This window comes from Podarcis tiliguerta, assembly GCF_965153285.1.
Source record: "Podarcis tiliguerta genome assembly, chromosome: 2".
Classification (NCBI taxonomy): domain Eukaryota; kingdom Metazoa; phylum Chordata; class Lepidosauria; order Squamata; family Lacertidae; genus Podarcis; species Podarcis tiliguerta.
In genome coordinates this window covers 107,157,248-107,177,934 of record NC_139535.1, presented here as the reverse complement: position 1 = coordinate 107,177,934, position 20,687 = coordinate 107,157,248, and the positions used below count along the sequence as shown (strand labels likewise).

At 47.9% G+C, this 20,687-nt stretch overlaps 2 protein-coding genes across 3 annotated transcripts in view; one reads left to right on the top strand and one right to left on the bottom strand.

Annotated features, from left to right (window-relative positions):
• RACGAP1 (Rac GTPase activating protein 1) overlaps window positions 1-18,505 on the bottom strand; it is a 60,377-nt gene extending 41,872 nt beyond the window's left edge. The window contains exon 1 of one of the 2 annotated variants that reach the window (XM_083427539.1): window positions 18,375-18,505. In XM_083427539.1, the coding sequence (XP_083283665.1) occupies window positions 18,375-18,395 (21 nt within the window). In that variant the 5' untranslated portion in view covers window positions 18,396-18,505. Of the gene's footprint in view, window positions 1-18,286 lie in introns of both variants that reach the window. The other variant, XM_083427543.1, reaches the window with a different exon arrangement.
• AQP6 (aquaporin 6) overlaps window positions 1-20,687 on the top strand; it is a 254,615-nt gene that overhangs the window by 133,794 nt on the left and 100,134 nt on the right. The window lies entirely within an intron of this gene.

The following is a 20,687-nucleotide window of genomic DNA, read 5'->3' as shown; positions in this document are numbered from 1 at the left end:
TTTGTATGGGGGGCTCATTTCCACAGTCACACAGTCAATCAGTAGCTGAACTAGGTTCCACACAGTCACAAAAACAAATTAACAAAAAATGCCACAAAAACGCAAAATAAATAGCAAAAACAAAAGCACCAAACTTAATCCATTCCAGAAGTCCATTTGACTTCTGAAATGTTCAAAAACCAAGGCGCAGCTTCTGACTGATGCAGGCGCCCTGGAAACAATAGCCGACAGCCGAATCGGACGTTTGGCTCCCAAAAAACGTTCGAAAACCGGAACACTTACTTCTGGATTTTTGGCGCTTGAGAAACAAAGTGTTTGAGTACCAAGGTACCACTGTATGCAGGATAGCAGGTGTTACGCTACATATTGCTTTGTGATTTGTGTTCTGTTTTATTGAATTTGTATGTAGCCATTTTACTGTATTTGTAATTATATATATATATATATGTACAGTGGAGGGACGCGGGTGGCGCTGTGGGTTAAACCACAGAGCCTAGGACTTGCCGATCAGAAGGTTGGCGGTTCGAATCCCCGCAACAGGGTGAGCTCCCGTTGTTCGGTCCCTGCTCCTGCCAACCTAGCAGTTCGAAAGCACGTCAAAGTGCAAGTAGATAAATAGGTACCGCTCCGGCGGGAAGGTAAACGGCATTTCCGTGTGCTGCTCTGTTTCGCCAGAAGCAGCTTAGTTATGCTGGCCACATGACCCGGAAGCTGTATGCCAGCTCCCTCAGCCAGTAAAGCGAGATGAGCGCCGCAACCCCAGAGTCGGTCACGACTGGACCTAATGGTCAGGGGTTCCTTTACCCTTTACCTTATGTACAGTGGTACCTCGGGTTAAGTACTTAATTCGTTCCGGAGGTCTGTTCTTAACCTGAAACTGTTCTTAACCTGAAGCACCACTTTAGCTAATGGGGCCTCCTGCTGCTGCTGCGCCGCCGGAGCACGATTTCTGTTCTCATCCTGAAGCAAAATTCTTAACCTGAAGCACTATTTCTGGGTTAGCGGAGTCTGTAACCTGAAGCGTATGTAACTCAGGGTACCACTGTACTGCTGCTAAAGGGCACGCCTTTATATTCTTTGGCTTTAGAGGACTGTCCGAAACATGTGCAAAGAACCTAAGCGTCCCTAATCATTACTTGGACAGAACGAGGAAAATGCCACGTGGAACAAATAGCCCCAGCAAAACTGATTGATTAATCCAGGTTAAAAAGGATTAGAATAGACAGACTGGCAGACATTTAGATTAGGACAGAGTGGATTAGCGCCATGTTGCAGATGGGAGCTGTCAGAGCGACAGGGAGAGAGATATGGATAAAGCCACTTGCGAAAGGTCAGTCAGCCAATCTGTTGGTTAGTCCAAAACGCCACGCTTTTACAGGCATTTCGGGGGTGGGTATTTAGGTAACGTTTATGATTTCCCTCCTCTGCGGTATTGGCGCTCCTTGCCAACACTTTAAACCAGAAATAAAAATGCAAATACCTCTTTGTAGTTTGTAAAGGAAACAGCTTGATTAGTTTATGGGTTTTTTCTTTATGGACACATTCTACGTCTTTGTCTTAAAAGCAACTTTATTGGGAGAAAACTAATTAGAAAGGGACACAGACTAAGTCAACAACTGAGGCACAGAAGCTCAAAGCTCGGGGGGCTTTCCGAAAGAGGGTGGGGGGAGAGAGAAGGAAAATGAGGAAACAGCTGGATAATCTAATGCATTATTTTCCATCACTATATACTGTTATTTTATCCACTCAATAAAACGGCTCCCTGGGAACCCTTTAGAATGTAAATGAAACTATTTATTAAAGAGATCCACTTCAGAATAAAGATCCTCCTGGGGTTTCCTTTTCCCTGCCCCACCCCCTGTGATTTGGGTGGGGCACAATTTTGAATAAATGCCCCATCTAATCCATTCTTGAATCCCAAATCTAGGGCTCCCTCCTCTGTTTAGGGGTTCCCGTCAGAGACGTGGAACAGTGAGTACAATGCCAATAAAACAAACACATTCCTAGAAATACTCCAAGAAGGCTCACATAACCGTAAAATGAGGATGTGTTTTAATCTCTTAAGTCTGGAGCGCAAATTGAAGGATAGACATTGCCAACCATAAAGGGGAGAGAAACGCTTGAATGACTAAGTCAAGTCGTTTGCGTTGGAGACCCCGCAGCTACCCCCTCGTTGGAAATAACTCACACCAGGACACGGATATTAGGTTGATGTTATTGGGCAAATTTTGGCCACAACTTTATTGGAATTACAGAATGTGAGCGGTATTGGCTTAGGCAATGATTGGACCTGACTATATCTGACTCCTGCCCATTGTGCAGGAAGTCGGTAAGGGTAAGCCACCGGTAGGGGGAGCCCTGTAGATGCGAACCAACCCCTGGAGTTCCCGTTGGGGTCGTGTCGAGGCCCTAGCCCCCAGCCGGGCTTCAGACTAGATCAACACCCCCGGATTCCTTTAACGGAATACCCTTAAGCATGGAGGGGCAGGTGATGGCCACACCTCCCCTCCCCCACACAAGGTCAAACAATGCCTAACCGCAACCTTAAGAGATGTTCGACAGTGGAATTTGCTGCCAAGGAGTGTGGTGGAGTCTCCTTCTTTGGAGGTCTTTAAGCAGAGGCTTGACAACCATATGTCAGGAGTGCTCTGATGGTGTTTCCTGCTTGACAGGGGGTTGGACTCGATGGCCCTTGTGGTCTCTTCCAACTCTATGATTCTATGATTCAACCTTAACAAAGTTGTGACGATTGCTACGAGGTAGGCGAAAACCAAGTGGCCAGTGCCAGTTTGCCAAGTGGAAAAATTCCTACCAGGCGCCTCGGACAACCAAGGCAACCAACCGAGGTCCATAGCAAGTCCATTGCCTAACCTGCAAAATAGGGAGGGAGGGCGGGTGATTGAGGAAGCGAGCCAAAGTGGAAGTCCTCTGGCTCGCTCCTCAGTTGAAACGGCCCCAGCCACACACCCCCAGCCAGCGGATTGGCAGGCTGGGCTCTGATGTGGTCAGGATCCCCCAGGCAACGGGGGACAAAGTCCCCCGCCCCCGGTAGGGTGGCCACGCAGTCCACCGCAACTCCTTCCCACTGGGAATTGGAGCGGATTTATGTGCAATTTCCACTGTGGTCAATGGGGCCTACTCACAGGTAAGAGAGCACAGGATTTAGTTGCTCCAACACAATTGTTTCTTTACCACGACAGAGACCTTGTTTTTCTTCAACCAGCGGGAAACAGAATGAAAATAGAGATTTTAGACAATCACTTATACAGCACTATCCATCAATGCCTTTTCCCGTTATCACGATCCTCTTATAATATTTATTCACATGTAAATCCTGTTCAGTGAAGGCTCTCAGCAGTGATAGCTGAGAATTTCCTACTTGCAGTTTCACTTAGCTTTATTGCTTCTTGAGAAATGTAGGTACGGTAGGTGATTTGTGATTAATAGCCTATTGGTTGTCCCCTGAACAGGCCTGAATATCAGTATTGCTTCCTATTGTGAAGGGGCTTTTAAATACTGATTTCCTCCCTTTTTTTGTTTTTATAGTAAAATAGTGCAATTTTACTTTTATTTTTTTAAAAAATGAGAGTAAAACCAATAAATAAAACCTCCTCCTGCGAAACAGGAACTGAAATTGGAGCAACTAAGAGAGTCTATTCAAGGGTCAATTAATTTCTTACAAGTCCTCCCCCCCCCCCCCCGGGCTTATCGAGCAATAACATGGATTGTCCCTGTAAACAGAAAGTCTTTAATGATCGGCAGCCCTTAAAAACCTCAACAGCACTTTCCCTGTTCATATCGGTGCTGCAGTTGCATTTTATTAAGGAAAAAAACCATCACCAATTAGGTTCGAAAAGTCACAGAGGGTGTTAATACAAAACACTGGAATGCAATGGGCTGGTGACACTGGATGCACCATGTTAAGTGAGGGGGGGAAAAGACTGGCTAATGGGGCAAAATATGTGCAAAAGGGATTTCATATAGTTACTTTGTCAGCATCCAACTGACTCAGGGCTGCTTCTACTCAGAGCATTTACAGAGGAACAGCCACACACTGGTTTGCTCACTCCTTCAAGGCATCTGCATAATGTCATGATTAAAATATCTTCTTCCCAGCTTTTCCCTGTTCAGCTTCTGCCCGTTTGCTTTTTGTTTTCCATTTTTCAGAGCTCAGAAAATCTAACTTTTTTGACACAGTGGAACAATCACCTCTGTTGTGGACAGTGGCATAGCGGGGGGTGGTGGTGGCACAGGGCAGTTGCCTCGGGCACAAAATTTCAAAACCTGGTGCTGCCTCAATACAGCTGTGCGTTTCTGTCACTGGGCTCCGTTGAAAACGGCTTCTCCATGCAAACCAGGAAGTGACCCCTCCAGACAACAGAACAGCTCTTCTTTTCTTATCTCTGTGGCTTCGATCTCCTGGGTGGCACAGATGCTGTTATGAATGTGCATGCGTACTCTGTCCATAGCCCTCTTTCCCATCGCACCCCTCTGTATGGTCCCGGGCTCTACCAACCCATGTTATGCCACTGGGTGTGGATGACTCATTGTGCAACTGTTCTGTCGGGTTTGCAGCATCTCCTTCTCTATGGTCCTTCACTCCACTCTAGGAATTAACACGATAATTTCCAAATAACATTGCCTTAAATCAATTCCTCTCTTTCCCACATTGCTGTGGGGAGGGGGGAAGCTCATGATCAGGATTTCAATGGTGGCGGCGGGGAGGAGGATATATTTAACGCTATCCTTACATACCAAGGTCCCAATGAAAATTGCCTCCAACAGTATATGGGACTGAAGAAAAGTGGACCATCTCCTTGGCTGCAGAATGGCATTTGAATTCCAGAAGTTGGGAATCAGAGTTGCTATTCTCCTTCCAGCTTAGAACAATGAGTTGTTGTTGTTGTTTAGTCATGTCCGACTCTTCGTGACTCCATAGACCAAAGCACGTCAGGCACTCCTGACTTCCTGTGCCTCCCGCAGTTTGGTCAAACTGATGCTGGTAGCTTCGAGAACACTGTCCAACAATCTCATCCTCTGTCGTCCTCTTCTCCTTGTGCCCTCAATCTCTCCCAGCATCAGGGTCTTTTCCAGGGAGTCTTCTCTTCTCATGAGGTGACCAAAGTATTGGAGCCTCAGCTTCAGGATCTGTCCTTCCAGTGAGCACTCAGGGCTGATTTCCTTAAGAATGGATAAGTTTGATCTTCTTGCAGTCCATGGGACTGTCAAGAGTCTCCTCCAGCACCATAATTCAAAAACAACAATGAGTGGCTGTTGCTAATTCTTCATGTCTGGAAGCATACTAATAGTTTCCGGGTTTCACCTTCAGTAATTTCTTGCTGAGAAAATTTGCAGCAGTTTGAGAGGTGGATGCTGTCCATGAGAATAGAGAACATGTGCAGTTATTTGGCTCAAGGTCCTTACAAGTGGATTGGTTGCATATATCCTGCTTATATTTCTCCCCATTTTATAAAGCTTTCTTTGTCTCTCAAAGATTCCGCCTCTTCATAGCTGACCCCCCTCAAGTGCCCTAGCTCAGAAAATAGAACGGTATTTTGTCAATTGTTGATCACAGCAAAGGATTTTTGAATGGCATAGTACAGACGCAACAAAGGATTCTTGTGTGATCCAGCAGCTCTTGGAACCAGTTAATTTAATTTTGATTAGAGGCGTTTAGCAGAAGTAGACAAAGAGGAGGAAGAAATGTCCACTAGCCTTCAATGCAATTTTGCTTTACGGAAAATAAAGCACATGAAGCTTAAATCACAAGGTCATCTCTTCAGCCTCATAGTTTGATAGTTAGTTGTGCCATGCTGGAAAGTGCTGGATTTGCCCATCAAAATGGCAGTTTCCCCCTGTATTTTCCTAACATTTAGTGTGGTACTATTTTTAATGGGTTAGGCGGAATGCCTAGAAGCCTTCCCAGATTAATTTTTTAAAACCCATATAGCATTTTTGCCTGATGATGCTCATGCTAGTGAGCTAGTCCTGATCAAGCAATGATAATGTGCTATTCTGTTCCTACATAGGGACGCGGGTGGCGCTGTGGGTTAAACCACAGAGCCTAGGACTTGCCGATCAGAAGGTTGGCGGTTCGAATCCCCGCGACGAGGTGAGCTCCCGTTGCTCGGTCCCTGCTCCTGCCAACCTAGCAGTTCAAAAGCATGTCAAAGTGTAAGTAGATAAATAGGTACCACTCTGGTAGGAAGGTAAACAGCGTTTACGTGCGCTGCTCTGGTTTGCCAGAAGCGGCTTAGTCATGCTGGCCACATGACCCGGAAGCTGTACGCCGGCTCCCTCGGCCAATAAAGCGAGATGAGTGCCACAACCCCAGTGTCAGCCACGACTGGACCTAATGGTCAGGGGTCCCTTTACCTCTACCTTACTGATCATTTCCCAAAGAACCTATGGGAAGGGTCCCTGGGACAAAGACGGCCGGCCAGCCCATGCAATATGGTTCTCCAGGAACCTTCCCTTTCAAAGGAAATTTTCATTTCAAGTATGAATGCCAATCATTTTAGGTATTTTTTCACTCCCCTCCCCCCACCCGAGAAGCACTTTGAGTTATTACCATAATAACATTCCAGAACAATATCCAGGCAGCTGCCTAAGCAGAGCATTTTACCAGCGCGGTTCTGAAATGATTCTGCTTCCAAATTGCTGTTGTGCATAGGTAGCAGCTATGCGAAGGAAACCAGGGGAAAATAGAAGCAGGCTGGCAGATGTATGAGGGGAGCCTGAAGATGCAGGATGGAGATGTTAAAGCATTTGAAGTGATCCCTTTGCACTATCAAGCAGTGGTATGGAGCTAAATTCCGAAGTGAAGGTGCTGTTCGTGACATGCCCCCATAATCATGAAAGATGGACTTTTGACCAATATGCACATTTGGTCCATTCCCTCCTCCCCCAGTGGATTGCTCACAATTTTGTGACATTATGGGTCGATCCCTCTGGAATTGTTCAAAATAAAAGGAGTCCCTCTGAGTGGTGCAGCAATAAAACTGCTAGCACATTTGCAAAGCTAAGCAGGGTCCAATATGGTTGGATGGGAGACCGTGTGTTGGGATTCCTGGATTCAGGGGACTGGACTTGATGACCCTCTATTATTCTAAACAAAATAAAAAAATTCCTTCCAGTAGCACCTTAGAGACCAACTAAGCTTGTTATTGGTATAAGCTTTCATGTGCATGCACACTTATTCTATTATTTTAACATTTAGCATTCTTAACCATGCTAAGGTAATCTGTCTCTTCCTCTGCTTAGCCGATTTGGGTGGGTCTACGACAAGGCTGTATATTGTCTCCCTGCTTATTTAGCTTATATGCAGAATTCATCATGCGAAAGGCTGGGCTGGATGAATCCCTAGGCGGAATTAAGGTTGCCGGAAGAAATATCAACAACCTCAGATATGCAGATGACACAACACTGATGGCAGAAAGTGAGGAGGAATTAAAGAACCTTTTAATGAGGGTGAAAGAGGAGAGCGCAAAATATGGTTTGAAGCTCAACATCAAAAAAACTAAGATCATGGCCACTGGTCCCATCACCTCCTGGCAAATAGAAGGGGAAGAAATGGAGGCAGTGAGAGATTTTACTTTCTTGGGCTCCATGATCACTGCAGATGGTGACAGCAGCCACGAAATTAAAAGACGCCTGCTTCTTGGGAGAAAAGCAATGACAAACCTAGACAGCATCTTAAAAAGCAGAGACATCACCTTGCCAACAAAGGTCCATATAGTAAAAGCTATGGTTTTCCCAGTAGTGATGTATGGAAGTGAGAGCTGGACCATAAAGAAGGCTAATCGCCGAAGAATTGATGCTTTTGAATTATGGTGCTGGAGGAGACTCTTGAGAGTCCCATGGACTGCAAGAAGATCAAACCTCTCCACTAAACAACAACAACTCAGTGGCAAGGAAAGACTGGCCAGTAGCATCCCCAGGAGATGATGTCCTTGTCCCAGCTTTGTAACAAGTGGTCCTTCTTCATCCCTGCCTCTCTCTCCTCCACTGCTCTCAGGAAGAACTTGAGGGATGCAAAGGGTCGTGACCTTGACTTAAAAGAAGGACTCTTGGTCCACATAGAGTACCAGAGTTAGGGTACTAGGTAAAAAAAAAAGGAACAAAAGGAGAGAGAAAAAGACATTTGTCAAATGGCACCAACAGCTTTCTACAATGATCAAAGGTCACTTCACAGAAAGATAGCAATGAATGATGAGCTGCTCGCAGCTTCGAAAAAGAACAGGGAATTTGTTCAGCACCGAGAGCCACAGAAAACGTTGCGAGTCCGTCTTCAACCGTATCTCTGCAACCATGCAGGGATGGAAGCAGGCATTCATTTGCTAATGACGATTTAACCTAGGTCTTTTAGGATTCATGCTAGGAAAGGGAGAAATCCTGCAAAATATATCCTCCCAGAACATCTTCCTGTCCTCTAGCGCAGTAAGCAGGGATCAAGGGTTCTCTCTGGGCTGTTTCTGTTCCTATTACTCTGCTTCCCTCAACGCACATTTCCTCCCACTGCTCCGCAAAGGCTTTGTTAAAATAATAATACAAAAGGGGGCCTGCCGTCTAATGGCCGGCGGCAGCGCAATTGATTTCACACGACAAGAACAGAGGGAATCAGAAGGTCCTTTCATGCACAATGTGATTTCAAAGAAGGAAAGAATGAAACAGCAAGTTCAGATCACTGGCCCTTTTGCCATTCCTTTTATTGTAAAGCAATTATCTTCCCTTTTGTTTGCGTCAAGGGGACCAGGCCTCCGAAAGTCTCGTCTGGGAAACTGTTAATAGAATTTATGCTAATTTGATGATTCCGGCGATTACCAGAGGGAGTGCCTTGCTCGTATTTTGCAAGCCGTAAAATGTTTGACTGCGTCTCCGCAGCCCCATTAAAGGCCAATTGCTGGCTTCATCCAACACCCACGGCTGCTTCGGTGCCCATTCTCGGAGGGTGTCGAGGACGTATCTACCCCTGCCATTTTGAATGGTCTCCAACGCCTTGCTTCATAAGCATGCAAGGAAGCAGTGAGTCAGACCCATCGGCCTGTCTTGCTCAATGCTGATTTTGACCTTTCTTCATGGCCTAGGACCCTCATACCTACGGGACTGCCTCTCCCAATATGCCCCACCGAGACCCTCAAGGTCCATAAATAGCAACACCCTAGTGGTCCCGGGCCCTAAGGAAGTTAGATTAGCTTCAACCAGAGCCAGGGCCTTTTCAACTCTGGCTCCGGCCTGGTGGAATGCTCTGCCTCATGAGACCAGGGCCCTGCAGGATCTGATTTCTTTCCGCAGGGCCTGTAAGACAGAGTTGTTCCGCCTGGCATGTAAGCAAACAGGCCTGGTGTCATCTTGACACCAGTTGTCACAACATCCCCCTTTCTTTAAAACCACAGTGTTATAGACTTGGGGGGGAACTTTCCTAAACCCTAGAAATTAATAAACAGTACGCCTGCTTCTTGGGAGAAAAGCAATGACAAACCTAGACAGCATCTTAAGAAGCAGAGACATCACCTTGCCAACAAAGGTCCGTATAATTAAAGCTATGGTTTTCCCTGTAGTGATGTATGGAAGTGAGAGCTGGACCATAAAGAAGGCAGATCACCAAAGAATTGATGCTTTTGAATTATGGTGCTGGAGGAGACTCTTGAGAGTCCCATGGACTGCAAGAAGATCAAACATCTCCATTCTGAAGGAAATCAGCCCTGAGTGCTCACTGGAAGGACAGATCCTGAAGCTGAGGCTCCAATACTTTGGCCACCTCATGAGAAGAGAAGACTCCCTGGAAAAGACCCTGATGTTGGGAAAGATGGAGGGCACAAGGAGAAGGGGACGACGGAGGACGAGATGGTTGGATAGTGTTCTCGAAGCTACTAGCATGAGTTTGACCAAACTGCAAGAGGCAGTGGAAGCCAGGAGTGCCTGGCGTGCTCTGGTCCAGGGGGTCACGAAGAGTCGGACACAACTAAACAACAACAATAATTATGCAAAAGGACCTGACCAAGCTAGGGCCATTAAGAAATAATACATGGCCATTGAGAGCCATTGGCAATGCAAGAGAACTGGCCTCCCCCCTTGCCTTGAGGTGTGAGCAGAGATTTTTTTTTGGGGGGGGGGGGAGTTTGGAAGGTTGCCAGTGTACCTGGGTGTGAGGTGACAGGAAAAGAGAGCCTTGGGCAAGATGTGCTGGGAAGAAGAAGGAAGAGTAAAGATTTGGAAAGGAACTTTGTGAAGGAATTCAACTGGACTGTCCTGGATGGCTCATGTATTTTATGGCAATACAGTCACATCTTGGTTCTTGAACGGAATCCGTTCTCGAAGTCCGTTCGACTTCCAAAAATGTTTGAAAACCAAGGCGTGGCTTCTGATTGGCTGCAGGAGCTTCCTGTTCTTACCGTATTTTTCGCTCTATAAGACGCACCAGACCATAAGACGCACCTAGTTTTTGGAGGAGGAAAACAAGAAAAGAAATATTCTGAATCTCAGAAGCCAAAACAGCAAGAGGGATCGCTGCACAGTGAAATCAGCAATCCCTCTTGCTGTTCTGGCTTCTGGGATAGCTGTGCAGCCTGCATTCGCTCCATAAGACGCATACACATTTCCCCTTACTTTTTAGGAGGGAAAAAGTGAGTCTTATAGAGCAAAAAATACGGTAATTGGAAGCTGTGGAAGCCCCGTCGGACATTTGGGTTCCAAAGAATGTTCACAAACCAGAACACTCACTTCCGGGTTTGTGGGAGCCAAAACATTCAAGAACTAAGCTGTTCGAAAACCAAGGTACAACTGTGCATATCTTTTCAGGCTTTGTTTAAATGGACTGCTTGTATTCTTTGGGATACATATTTTGACCAGTTTGTTCACTGGGGATTATAGGGTTAACTAGCTGCAACCTGAGGCTCAAATATTTAAGATTTCATAGGTATGTGCTGTAGGGCAAATCCCTCCTCTCAGGATGGGAAAATTAAATGCTCCGAACCGCCTTGAACCTGTAACCTGACGGTAGAATCGTATGAATGACAAAGGGAATTTATATCAAGAGGTAGTCCAGGAAGAGTGGATGCATTTTAATTTATTTTCTTTTTTCAGTTTTGTTCCACGTGGAACATAAAGGGGTTTTTTTTGCACATATTGCTCTCCAACTCCATTCTTTCTCTTTTTAGTAATCTGAAAGTGAGAGTCAAATTTCAGTGAGAAAGTGAGAGTTGTTGCGCACATGGAACGAAGTCTGCTCGCTCTACTAGACTTTCTCTTATCTCCTCTCCTCATGACTCCCCTGTTAAGGACAAAATCTTGGGGTACACTACTTAAAGCGTTTCCCAAATTCACCAGCGACTCTAGCCCTTAGGGTTCAAGGATGTTACGTGCAAGCAAGAGACCGCAGCCAAGAAAACTGAAACGAAACAGCAGCTAAGAAGCCTGATCGTTTATCCTTGTTGCAACAACCTCCAAGAAAAACAAATAAGAAGCCCAGAACAAACCTTACATGTATTTTTAAAAGTTCCCGTGACTTCCCACGATACATTTCACACAGCAGCATCAAGACATTGCAAGTATGTCATAGAAAAGGTGTGGTGTCAGGCAGAAATCTGAGATCTGAATCATAAGGTAAAGGTAAAGGGACCCCTGACAGTTAAGTCCAGTTGCACATGACTCTGGGGTTGCGGCGCTCATCTTGCTTTACAGGCCGAGGGAGCGGGTGTTTGTCCGCAGACAGTTTTTCTGGGTCATGTGGCTAGCATGACTGAGCCGCTTCTGGCCAAACCAGAGCAGCGCACAGAAACACCGTTTACCTTCCCGCTGGGGCGGTACCTGTTTACCTACTTGCAATTTTTGGTGTGCTTTTGAACTGCTAGGTTGGCCGGAGCAGGGACAGAGCAATGGGAGTTCACCCTGTCGCGGGGATTCGAACTGCCTTCCTTCCATTTGGCAAGCCCAAGAGGCTAAGTGGTTTAACCAACAGTGCCACCCGTGCCCCTTCAATCATAGGTAAAGGTAAAGGGACCCCTGACCGTTAGGTCCAGTCGTGACCGACTCTGAGGTTGCGGCGCTCATCTCGCTTTCTTGGCCGAGGGAGCTGGCGTACAGCTTCTGGGTCATGTGGCCAGCATGACTAAGCAGCTTCTGGCGAACCAGAGCAGCGCACAGCAATGCCGTTTACCTTCCCGCCGGAGCAGTACCTATTTATCTACTTACACTTTGACGTGCTTTCGAACTGCTAGATGGGCAGGAGCAGGGACCGAGCAACGGGAGCTCACCCCGTCGCGCGATTCAAACTGCCGACCTTCCGATTGGCAAGCCCAAGAGGCTCAGTGGTTTCGACCGCAGTGCCACCCGCGTCCCTTCAATCATACATCAGCCTTAAATCTGCTCTGGATGGTGGGGGGAGCCCCCAAACAGGTTTAGGTGGTACAGGGGGAGGGGAAACGTCTCACTACAAGAGTGGACCCTCATTCCATGAATTCATACCCTTCTTAGCACTATGTCAAATTCCACTCTCCAGAACTTGTTTCAAAAACTTGGTGTCGTTTCTCTTATTTTAGCACCCTCACGCCCAAAAGCTTGCACTGTCTTGGGGAGCAGACGTCCCAGGAAGCTTATTTATAAAGGAGGAGCTTTGTAGGGGGAAATCCTTCCCTTTATCTGGCGGTGGCGAGTTGTTTTAAGGGGGAAGGTGGGGACTGAGCAGAGGGGGACCACCTGTCATTGAAGCCAAATATAGTTGGGTTGCCTCTTCACACCGGAAATAAACTAGTGGGCAAAGTAATAAGTTGGAAGCTCAAGTAGATACCTTTAGCTCAGTGGGTAGAGCATGAGACTCTTAACCGCAGGGTCTTTGGTTCAAGCCCCATGTTGGCCAAAAGATTCCCGCATTGCAAGGGGTTGGACTAGATGACCCTTGTGGTCCCCTCCAAGACTAAAATCAGGGGCGTCCTAAGCATATGTGGCGCCAGGGTGCAAAGATCTTCTCAGGAAAAGATCTGCTCAGGAAAAGAAAACAGGTAACAGAAGGAGCCCGAGGCATCAGCGACTGAGCGAAGCTGGGCGCCTCGTGGTGTCAGCAGCGTGCCCTGGGCAGGCCTCTCCATGGCCCTACGCCAATCCCAGGCGCGCAAGAGGGCGGAGCCGGCCGGCCACCTCAGCACCTCGCTGCCTTGCTCACCTCTGAACTCACGGCGCAGAGCCGCCCACAGCAGAATAGCCCGCTGTGGCTCTCCAACCGACGGATGGGCTCTTCCTGGGACTCCAACGCTTGGGCCCCAGACTCACGGCCTGGCGCCCCTGAGAGCCCAGTGCCCGGGTGCCCTGCACCCCTGGCGCCTATGGTTAAGATGGCCCTGACTACAATTCTATGATTCTATGAACATGCAGTCTGTTCAGTTATCATAAATTTTAGGAAGTAGCTACACATGCCTGAGGAGTTTAATCACGAAGAAACAAGACTGAGGGCCTGCAACTCTTTCTTAATGCTGTATTTTAAAAGAAAGCTGTACATAGGGATTCAAAAGAGCCTCATCAGCCTTGAAGAAATATCCTGCATTCAGTCTATATGAGCTGTAGAGTTTTCCTAGTCTTTTTCTTGCGAGTACTCATTCCACTGTACTCCATCAGGTGGCGCTGTAAGCCTTTGGGATGAATCACGGAGTGTTTCTGGAGTAGAGATCGTGCAGGCATCGTCTCTCTGCCAGGACTGTACCCCGCAGCGTGTTTTGTTAGGGTCTTGACCAGCCTAGCATTAAACAATCCTGCCCAAGGAGGGAATTTTGCTGTTTAAAGAACTGACGGCCTTATTCCGAGCTCGGAATCTGGAATCGTTCCTGTGGCGCTAGGCTGGCGTGCGCACTCTGCGAGGGAAACCGGGGGGGTGGGGGCGGCGGGGAGCATGAAATGTGAAATCTGGTGTCTCGTTTCAAAGAGCAAAAGGATTTATCAACAGTGGAGAGGAGAGATTCTGAGCCAGGAGAGAAGGGAAGCTTTCTGCAAAGAAGACAATGGAAGGTTCCCCCCCCCCCCCATTGATCTCAAAACAAGCCTTTTGACAGACAGTTCTGTGCTTTTTATTTCTGAATGTGGCCAACGAAGCAATAGTGGGGCTTCTTGCCATTTAAATGTGTGGCTTTAAAATCAAACCGAGTCCACGGATCTATCTGCATTTGAAACGAAACTATTATTGGGCAAATAATCTCTTTCATAGTGAGTCCCTAGTCCGCACCCCCCCATCCCTTTCCAGTCCCTGTGCCAGCTATTTTGGAGTTTTACAGCCACCGAGGATCTAGCTTATGTAAGTCGGGCAAAGCCTGCGTTTGGGAGAGGGAGACATTCAGCGAAAGAAGAAGTGCTGCCACGGTGCAGGAGAATGCATCCGGGAGCAGTTCTTCCATACAAGATATTGAAAATCCTAAAGCCCAGGGCAGTGATGGTGCTCCAGAGAAAATTGCCGGTGACTCAGACTGTGCAGATAATTATTTTCATGCAGCAATGGGAGCAAGTTGCTTCCTTGCCGCTGAAATAGGCTGTGTCGGTGCTTAAGACTTGGGCCGCATCCGCACCAAATACCCAAAGCACTCTTACTCCACTTTTAACAGCCATGGCTCCCCCAGCCCACCCTCCCAAAGCAGTGGCGTAGCGTGGGTTGTCAGCACCCGGGGCAAGGCAAGTAATTTGCGCCCCCTAACCCGTGGATTTGTGCCCCCTAACCCGTGGATTTTAGCACTCGAGTCTCTTCCACTAGATTAGTTAAAGAAACCCTTACCCCCTAAGCACATGTATTGTTTGCAGTGAGAGAGAGTGAGTAAGCCAGGTAGGGGCAGAGAGCTGCGAGTGCGAGCGCCCCCCCCCCCCGATGTTGCGCCCGGTGCAGCCGCCCCCCCTGCACCCCCCACGCTACGCCACTGCCCCAAAGAATCCTAGGAATTGAAATTTGTGCCGAGAGAGCCTCTGCAGATTTGCAATTCCCAGAACCCTTAACAAACTAGAATTATCTGGGGGAAGCCATGACCGTGGTATGAACGCTGCGGAGACATCTTATCTTCACAAGACATTTAAAGCTTCCCCTTCACCAAGAATCCTGGTAACTGTAGCTCTCCCCTCGGATAGCTAACAGTCCTGGAACAGCACCTTCAACACTGGAAAGGAAGCCTCCTGTGCCTTCTACGACGACATCCATCAATGTCCACTCTTGGCATAGTCGTATACAGTGGTACCTTGGGTTACAGACGCTTCAGGTTACAGACTCTGCTAACCCAGAAATAGTACCTTGGGTTAAGAACTCAGGATGAGAACAGAAATCGTGCAGCGGCAGCGGGAGGCCCCATTAGCTAAAGTGGTACCTCAGGGTAAGAACAGTTTCAGGTTAAGAACAGACCTCCAGAACGAATTACCGTATTTTTTGCCCCATAGGGCGCACCGGCCCATAGGGCGCACCTAGTTTTTTTTTGGGGGGGGGGGAATAAAGGGGAAAAAATATTTTTCCCCCAGGCGCGGGGCTCGGGCCCAAGCTTCCCCCAACCCCAGGCCCCAGAACAGGCTGCTATCCGCAAGCCTAGGGAGCCCTGCGGGAACTCCCGTGGCCTCCCAAGGCTTGCGGATAGTTCCTGAAGCCTGGAGAGCAAGAGGGGTCGGTGCGCACTGACCCCTCTCGCTCTCCAGGCTTCAGCGAAAGCCTGCATTTGCCCCATAGGATGCACACACATTTCCCCTTCATTTTTGGAGGGGGAAAAGTGCGTCCTATAGGGCGAAAACTATGGTAAGTTCTTAACCCGAGGTACCACTGTACTCCTTTAACTCCTTTTCTACTTTCATCATCTACCACTGCTGGGTCCTCCTCTTCTTCCTCCAAATCAATTTTTTTTGCCAGCCCTTTTTTCTTTTTGGGTGGAGCAGGGCAAGTATTGGGCTCCGTAGAAGCAGAACACAGACTCCCGTGCAAGTCTGTCATCTCCTTTATGGCCTCCTGCCTGACAGCCTCTGGAGCTGTCAAGATACGCAGTTCCCATTATTCTTGGATGTGGGTGGGTGCTTTAAATGTGCAGGACACGGGTGGCGCTGTGGTCTAAATCACTGAGCCCCTTGGGCTTGCCGATCGGAAGGTCAGTGGTTCAAATCCCCGCGACGGGGTGAGCCCCCGTTGCTCTGTCCCAGCTCCTGCCAACCTAGCAATTCGAAACCACACCAGTGCAAGTAGATAAATAGGTGCCACTGCAGCGGGAAGGTAAATGGCGTTTCCGTGTGCTCTGGCTTCCGTAACGGTGATCTGTTGCGCCAGATGCTGGCCACATGACCCAGAAAGCTGTCTGTAGACAAACACCGGCTCCCTTGGCCTGAAAGCGAGATGAGCGCTGCAACCCCATAGATGCTCTTGACTGGACTTAACCATCCTGGGGTCCTTTACCTAAATGTGCTTTAGAGGTATTGTGTGTGCGCAAGTAACTTTAATTTGTATTGTGTGGGAATGACTGGAGAATACAATGGGGTGTGCACACATACACACACACACAAAAAAAAAAAAATTCATGCACACACGTTCCATGAATTAGCATGGGGTGCAAATCCCTGGGACATTCTCTGCCACTACCAACAAATAGGAATGGAAGGGCTGTTTTCTCAATCATTTCAGGTGGGGATGTGCTCCTAGGCCACATCTGCCCATTGCCCAGTCTGCTGCCCACTTAAGGTTACCAGATTTTTTTCAATGAATCCAGGGACACTTTTCAACTTCCTACTAAATAGATGGATTTGTAAAGCCGGAAACTGTCCCCGGGAAACGGAGACGTCTTGTAACCTTGCCTTAACGCCACTCTGTATCTGCTGCCTGAGGCAGCCTCTTCCTCTTGCCTCATAAGAGGGACGTTTCAGTCCCACATTGACACTAACAAAAGTTAGGGATGCCGGGTCAGGAGCATCCCAGATCTGGAGATTTCAGTGACATCACAAGGGGAGGGCCTTTTTCTCTGCAGCCACCACGTCCTTTTGTGACATCACTGGCAGCCGGCAGCCGGCGGCAACAGCTGGAGAGCCATCAGCACAGACTCCCCAAGCCTGACTGGGTGGCTTCCAACTTATATAAAAACATAATAAAACATTGCACATTTAAAAACTTCCCCATACAGGGATGCCTTCAGATGCCTTCCAAAAGTTATATAGTTGCTCATCTTCTTGACATCTGATGGGAGGGTGGGTGCCACAGGGTGGGCGCCACTACCGAGAAGGCCCTCTGCCTCGTTCTCTGTAACTTCAATTCTCGCAGTGAGGGAACTGCCAGAAGGCCCTTGGAGGTGGACCTCAGTTTCTGAGCTGAACGCTCCTTCAGGTATACTGGGCCGAGGCCATCAGGGCTTTAAAAGTCAGCACCAACACTTTGAATTGTGCTCAGAAACATACTGAGACCAGTGGGACCAGTGTTATGTGGTCCCTGTGGCCGCTCCCAGTGACCAGCCAAGCTGCCACAAGGGTACGCACACAAGCATACACTAGCCAACATCCGTAAAGAACAGCAACATCGTCATTCACTCTCTTTTTATATATATAATCTTAATTAAATTTTCTGTTTTACAATTTAAAATACTCATTTAAAACAACCTTAAAATATCGATGACTTCCCTTTTTCTCTTTCCATGGTTCATTTTGCACATCATATATCCCTGCATATTTTACAAAATCTAAACCGTTCGGTATTCCGTCTTTCAAAACTTACCGGTATTTACACTGTTGAGTTTATCTTAATGCTGCCAACATTTTCAGGTGTACACAATCCCCCCCCCCATATATTCAATAAACATTTTCCAATCTTCTCTAAATGTATGTTCTTCTTGTTACCTTATTCTATATGTTAAGTCTGCATGCTGCGCATATTCTGTCAGCTTAAGTTGTCACTCTTTTTTAGTTAGGACCTCACTTGTTTTCCATTTTTGGACTAACAAAACACGGGCCGCAGTAGTAGCATACATAAATAACATTTTTTTGACACCTGGGAATTTCAGTCTGAATTATCCCCAACGAAAAGGACTCTGTTGTGTTTTTTGGGGAAAGTACTTTTAAACATTTTTTTCAATTCATTATGGATTATTTCCCAATACTCTTTTACCCTTTTACATGTCCACCACATCGTCATTCACTCTCCACTCATTCACATTTGCGCCTTGGCTTCAACCCACAAATATCCACCGACTTCTGCCAACTAGCTCCTGAAGGTGAATTTCAACCAGCTTACACCCGCAAACATCAGCCTGCTTCAGCCTTGCGACATCCTCCGGTTTCCAAATGCAGAACCCACAAGCGCCCACCGACCAACCTGCTAGTTCCATTGCTCGACGTAGCCAGCTTCTGTCCGTGATATCAGATGCCTCCAAGCCACAGTCCTGCTCAGCAAAGGAACTTGCCTTATTAATGCTCCACAGCATCCCGCAGCTGGATGGCCGCCCAGGTCCATCTGCCAATTTGGCTCCTGCAGGTGGAGGAAAACTGGGCCATGCTGAATTATTATTATTGTTGCAATCTGTTGGCCCACCTTTAGACTCACTCAGTTGCCAAGTGCTTTTGTGACATCACCGGTACTTCGTAACCAATGATAACAGCTGGGGAAGCCTCACAATGGTGGGTGTGCCTCAGCCACTTATTTGTGTGCCCAAGTGACTTGTGTGTGTGTGTGTGTTTAATTTAAAATGTTTATTATAGCCCATCCTTCCTCTGTATTGATACCAGGGTGAACCACACCATAAAGCCGTTGTAGGGTGGATGGTTTAGTCCAGTCGAATTCAACTACAGTGGTACCTCAGGTTAAGTACTTAATTCGTTCTGGAGGTCCGTACTTAACCTGAAACTGTTCTTAACCTGAAGCACCACTTTAGCTAATGGGGCCTCCCGCTGCTGCCGCTCCTCTGCAGCTGCACGATTTCTGTTCTCATCCTGAAGCAAAGTTCTTAACCCGAGGTAATATTTCTGGGTTAGCAGAGTCTGTAACTTGAAGTGTATGTAACCTGAAGCGTATGTAACCTGAGGGTACCACTGTATGGGGTTGCGACGCTCATCTCCACTTTCAGCCCAAGGGAACCAGCGTTTGTCCACAGACAGCTTTCTGGGTCATGTGGCCAGCATGACTAAACCGCTTCTGGCGCAGAGGTCCATGACGAGTGCCAGAGCTCATGGAAACGCCTTTTACCTTCCCACCGCAGCAGTACCTATTTATCTACTCACGCTAGTATGCTTTCGAATGGCTAGGGTGGCAGGACAGAGCAACGGGAGCTCACCCCGTCGCAGGGATTCAAACTGCTGACCTTACGGTTGGCAAGCCCAAGAGGCTCAGCGGTCTAGACCACAGCGCCACCCGCATCTCCTTGCTATTGTAGAAACCCTTCCAGAGTGAATCTTCCAGGGGCGGCATGCAAGTGTTGGTATCAATACAGAAGTGGGGGGAGGCCTATAAATAATATTTTTCATAAACACTGTGGCTTAGGAGGGCAGGATATGAGGAAGCCAGTGTGGTGTAATGGCTAGAGCGTCAGGAAGGGGAAAAGAAAACTATAAAAAAAGAAAAGGAATTTTTTTAAAAAAACAAATGGTTGGAGCGTCAGACTAGGACCAGGGTTCTAATCCCTGCTAAGCTGTGAAGCTCACTGGGTGACCTGACGCCGGTCACTGTCTCTCAGCTTAGCCTCTCTCACATGGTTGTTGTGGGGATTAAATGTATGCCACCTTGAGCTCCTTGAAGGAAAAGGTGTGGAATGAATGAATGAATGAATGAGAAGGCCAGAGAAGCATGCATAGCTGTCAACCGTCCCTTATTTGGCGGGAAAGTCCCTTATCCCAGTGCCGTGTCCCGCTGCTGTCCCTTATTGATGATGTCCCTTAAATTTCCAGGGTTTCAAAGGAAGCAGCTCCTCTCCCTCCCTGCTTGCCGGCCAGGGAGGAGGGAGGCTCCAACTGTGTTGCTTGGCTGCATTGCTCACCCAATAAGGAGTCTAAGAACGACTGGGGGGTGGAGCTTGCATGCCTTGTGCCAATCAAATCGGCCGCGTTGCCTGGGGACTCACCTTTGCTCAGCGCTTCCCTGCAGAGAGGTGACGATGGTTTTCCTTGCTGCATCCCCTTTGCCGGGTTGCTGCACTGTGGGAACCACAGCTTGAAGCTTTGTTTGGCTGCTGGCTGGGCTTTCTGCCTTTGGCTCGGAGGGGCTCAGAAATCGAACATACATGTACCCAGAAAATCCCTTATTTTGGCTGCTGATCCCTTATTTTCGAGGCTGCTGGTCCCTTATTTTCAAATCTGTAAGTTGACAGCTATGCAAGCATGGGCTGGCAGGAGGCTGGTGGAGCAGCGCCCAATCTGCCCGGGTGGATCAGCCTCTGCTGAACAAAACCCTAGACATTTGCGTGTGAACCTGTGCCTTTAAAAAGCTGCCTTTGGGAGGAACGAGAAAGCTCTCTTCCAGTTCACTCGTTGCTGGCTCCCTGTGTCCTAAAGCAGTGCTAAGGGACCACTGTTTTACCAGCTTTGGAAGGAAGGATGACTCCGTGTCAGAAGTCACTCCAGCGCCCCAGCATCCTGCAAGGAGGACTTGGCACCACCAGAGGCAATGCCTTCTCGACTGCAAAAAATGTCAAACCAGGACACCCATTTCGCAGGGTCACTAAACCACTCAGGGCCACCCAGCCTCTCTGCAAAAGAGAAAGGGTGCTGGCAGCCGTGTCCTGGCC